This window comes from Austrofundulus limnaeus, unplaced genomic scaffold (genome assembly GCF_001266775.1).
Source record: "Austrofundulus limnaeus strain Quisiro unplaced genomic scaffold, Austrofundulus_limnaeus-1.0 Scaffold274, whole genome shotgun sequence".
NCBI classification, from domain to species: domain Eukaryota; kingdom Metazoa; phylum Chordata; class Actinopteri; order Cyprinodontiformes; family Rivulidae; genus Austrofundulus; species Austrofundulus limnaeus.
This window is the reverse complement of record NW_013952676.1, coordinates 673967-678221: the sequence shown is the minus strand read 5'-3', so window position 1 is coordinate 678221 and position 4255 is coordinate 673967. Positions and strand designations below refer to the sequence as shown.

Below are 4255 nucleotides of genomic sequence, written 5' to 3'. Positions count from 1 at the left end.
CTTCTTCAAATACCAACATAGAGCTCCCTAATGAGCCTGTTTTAAGAAGATCTACAAGACAGAGTAAAAAACCTCAAAGACTAGACTTGTGATTAAAAAAAAAAAAAAAGAAAGAAATGTAACTATGTTCGATGTAATGTTTGAAATGTTAGCTATATTTGTCCATTGTTGTACCAGTGGTTAATGAGTTCAAGAACTTGATACTTTAAGTAAGATTTAGGTATTGTAATATATAGAATTTTTTTTAACTTTAAAGAAAGGAGGATGTAATGATATGTGATGATGTAGATATCAGTTTTAACCACTAGATGTCAATATTATTCTTGATCACATGGTGTAGACAGGATAGATATAGGAGGAGGAAATGTTTGTACAAGGAGAAGGGCGTGGAAAAAGAAAATAAAAATGGTGTTGCATGAAGAAGAGTTTCTGGTCCTTGAACAAAGAACACAACAGAGTCCTTAACTAGGATGTAGTTAGGCAATTAAATATTCATGTATGTGTAAATTTATTACCATAACTGCAGGTGAGTCGCGTAAATTTATGTTTTTTATGAAACAAGTAGCTCCCCCACCCCACGCCCAGACCAATTTTCTAGGGGAAACACTGCACAATGATCCTGTTTACACTCTTTGCACTGGAGAAATACACATTAATTCAAGAATAACACTATCTAAAATTCCAACACATGTTTGTTTTTGTGTTTCTCACCAGCAGCCTCACGCTCCCGGTGCCTGTCTTGAAGGACGCCGCCATGTTTTTCTCTTCCGGTTTAGCTTGAAAAGCTAAAGAGCTATCACTTTGGCCTTAATCCTGTTTTAGTTGTTTTACACACCAGGAACTGATTACAAACGTTTCTCAAAAGATGTGCTTTTTAAAGGCTCTGAAACAAAATGTCCTTGCGCTTGAAAGCCTGAAGTTACACAGGAAAAGGAACGGAAAAGCGATTAGTAGTTTCCACCGGACTGATATTAAGCTGTACCAACCGGAAAAAACACATTTTTTTAAAATGCCACTACAAGATTTGATTTGAGTGTAAGGTATGTATAAACACAGTTTAATTTATATACTTATTGTGGTATTTGTTTTAAAAAAGTCCAGTTCTCTGACTGTGTGCTTTAATTTGAAGGAAATGGAATGGAAAAGCGATTAGTAGTTTCCACCGGATTGATGTTGAGCTGTACCAACCGGAAATAAGACTATAAAACACATTTTATGTCACTACAAGATTAGATTTGAGTGTACGGTATGTATGAACACAGTTTAAAAAAATATAAAATTTACATACTTATTTTGGTATTTGTTTTAAAAGTCCAGTTCTCTGACTGACTGTGTGCTTTAATTTGATAGCTCGTGTAGGACACTTTTTTTTATTTTGAAAGAGAAGTACCGGAAAAGACTTAATAAGAAAACAGTCTAGAAATATCAACTCGACCAGTAATTCTTATTTAAAAATAGACTTTTTCTTGTTGTGTCTGCTCTGTTGTGCTCATCAGGCGTCCGCGGTTTGTTGAAGGAGATAAAAAAACAAAGATGGAGATGACAGAGATGTACGACAACGCTCTGCTGGGGATCCTGCAGCACGTTGGAAACATTCAGGACTTTCTCAACGTTTACTTCGGCTTTCTGTACCGAAAAACAGACTTCTACCGACTGCTGTCCGGACCCAACGATAAAATGGGTTTCCCCCCGGGCGTTGCCGAGAAGATGGTGCTGAAGGTGAAGTCTGATAATTTTACTAAATTAATTCTGTAACCAAAACATCCCATGAACCACGGAACGTTGTTCAATGAGTTTAGCTGAAAATAATGACTGAAAGGAACCTGATTAACTTTTTGAAAAAAAACTTACTCCAGCTTATAAAGATACTTACCTGCCACATTGGATGAGGGCTCACAGTAACTTTTTGGAGTCATCTGTCTGATACTAAAATATCTCAAGAACCACAGAAAGGATTTTATGAAATTTCAGGAAATAATTATTGGATGTGCATCCACTACTGAGTAACTTCCTGATCCAGTCCAATTCAGTGTGGCCCCACACCCAGCTGACTGTGGAAAACATGTACAGATCTTGTGCTAAATCTTGGTGTGGTAGTAGCTGAGCATCATTAACAACACAAATTCACTGGATATTCATAGAACATCATTTGGAGTAGGTCGTAATTGATTAAACTTTTTGAAATGACCATTTGTGATTGTGTTTTATTGAGAAAAACAAGAATCACAAAACAAAATCCTGAAGTTTTGTTCCTTTTTCCAGAATATCGGTGTTTCTTCATAAAGTTTTTTGTGGAGTCTAGTAGTTTAAATTTTAATAAAAGCAGCTAACACTTTATTTATTTCTCATATCCTAACATCAGCTCCTGATCTGCGATGATGTATTTTCCCCCCCAGGTGTTTCGGTCATTTGAGAAGCTGGCAGAGCACGACCGGGAGAGAGCTCTGAGCGAGCAACAGAAGAGACAGGGAAGTAAACATGTTCCCCCAGCTGTCCAGGAGCTGGAGGTCACCTCTGAGGCCCGGGAGGAGGCGAAGGAGCAGAGCGACACAGAGCCATCACAGATGGACAGCGTCCACTTGGATGCAGAGAAGGATTCTGTTCCTGCAGCTGCAGCCCCTCAGGCTGCCAGCAGCAGCAGAGGAGACAGTCCAGCAGCACAGGCTGACCAGGCTGCTGCAGCACCAACAGTTCCACCACAGCAGTGAGTACCACCGTTTCTGTGGGGGAAAGCTTCTTGGTTTTGTTGCAGAGTTGATTCAGCTGCAGCAGTCATAAATCTCAGGCAGAGCACTGAACGTTTCAGATACAGTTTTTATTTTTTTTTTTGTCAGATCGTCAAAACATGTAATCAGACAAAAAAATAATCAGAGTTAATTCAAAATAGATACCTGAATCAACCTAGTTCTATTATTTTAAAAAAGAAGAGTTTTTATTTAAAAAACCTGACAAATTTCTTTTAAATCTGAGATCGGTTCACCAGCTGAACCCAGACCTGATTACTGCTAAACCTGTAGAATCAAGAAATCACTTCTATAAAGTCGTTATCCACAACTGGAGAAACTTAAAACAGTAGTGAACCTTCAAAGGAGTGGCTGACCAACAAAATCACTCTAATGCTGCATTCACACCAAACACGATTTCAGCGTCAAAATCGCATCCAAAGCTTCAAGTTGGACGCTTGTGCACTTTCAGGTCAGACGCAGGTCAACTCTTGAAGACCCTCCCCGCCCCTCCCTCCTCTGCTGGTCTCTCCTCTGTCGAGCTCTGTTTAATGTCGGACGAGGAAGTGGCTTTGCTTTATTTACAGAGAGCAAGAGCATGTGCTCATCAGATAATTAATTCATAATTAATTCACCAGATAATTCAGAGAAGTTCTGAGTTTGGTGAGTTTCATCACCCAGGACCTGAGGGAGAGGCTCACAGCTCGCTTTCAGGACTGTTTTTGTCCCGAGTCCAGTCTGATGAGTCGCTGCCACGCATTTGTGCGGATATCTCCTGTCAGGACACCGACTGCAGGCACTCGATTTCAGCTAAAGAGCTCCTCTCCATCTGTTTCAGGTTAGTGGACATCATTCAGTAAACTGTCCTGTCGGTAAATATGTCGCTACGTCACACAGTGGAGTCTCTCTGATTGGTTGACGCTGGAAATATGTCGCTACGTCACACAGTGGAGTCTCTCTGATTGGTTGACGCTGCGCGTCGAGCTGCAAAAGTTCAGATTTTCCAACTTCAGCAATTTGCGCATCAAGCACGTCGAACGCTCAAATCATTCAAATCGCGCTGCTCTAATCGCGCTTGAGGCGCCGCAGCACTTCCCGACGCTGCTTGAAGCGCATCCACCATAGACTTTGCATGTAAACCTTATGCTCCTGATGCTGAAATCGCTTTTGGTGTGAACGCACCATAAGAGATCATTAATGATTCACCCAGGAGGTCCTAAAAGGCCCCAGAACTAGGGGTGTAAATCAACTGCTTTATCACGACACAATATTACATGGATATGTTTGGATGACAATTCCATATTTCTAGATATCACAAAGTCTGTCATGATATGATTTCAATTCATTTCACGTCTGTGATCGATACAATGTGATATCATAATGACTGTGTTAGATGGGCAAATGTTATCGATTCACATCGACCATATGATGACAATATACAGTACAGCGGGTAAAATAAGTATTGAACACGTCACCATTTTTCTCAGTAAATATATTACTAGAGGTGCTAATGACATGAAATTTTCACCAGA

At 40.0% G+C, this 4255-nt stretch overlaps 2 protein-coding genes across 2 annotated transcripts in view; one reads left to right on the top strand and one right to left on the bottom strand.

Moving 5' to 3' along the window:
• mrps24 (mitochondrial ribosomal protein S24) overlaps window positions 1–892 on the bottom strand; it is a 7027-nt gene extending 6135 nt beyond the window's left edge. The window contains exon 1 of the mRNA XM_014020983.1: window positions 712–892. Coding sequence (XP_013876437.1) covers window positions 712–756 — 45 coding nt within the window. The 5' untranslated portion in view covers window positions 757–892. The remainder of the gene's footprint in view (window positions 1–711) is intronic.
• nudcd3 (NudC domain containing 3) overlaps window positions 760–4255 on the top strand; it is a 13319-nt gene continuing 9823 nt past the window's right edge. The window contains exons 1-4 of the mRNA XM_014020981.1: window positions 760–1040; window positions 1130–1246; window positions 1497–1719; window positions 2397–2704. Of these exons, the coding sequence (XP_013876435.1) occupies window positions 1534–1719; window positions 2397–2704 (494 nt within the window). The 5' untranslated portion in view covers window positions 760–1040; window positions 1130–1246; window positions 1497–1533. The remainder of the gene's footprint in view (window positions 1041–1129; window positions 1247–1496; window positions 1720–2396; window positions 2705–4255) is intronic.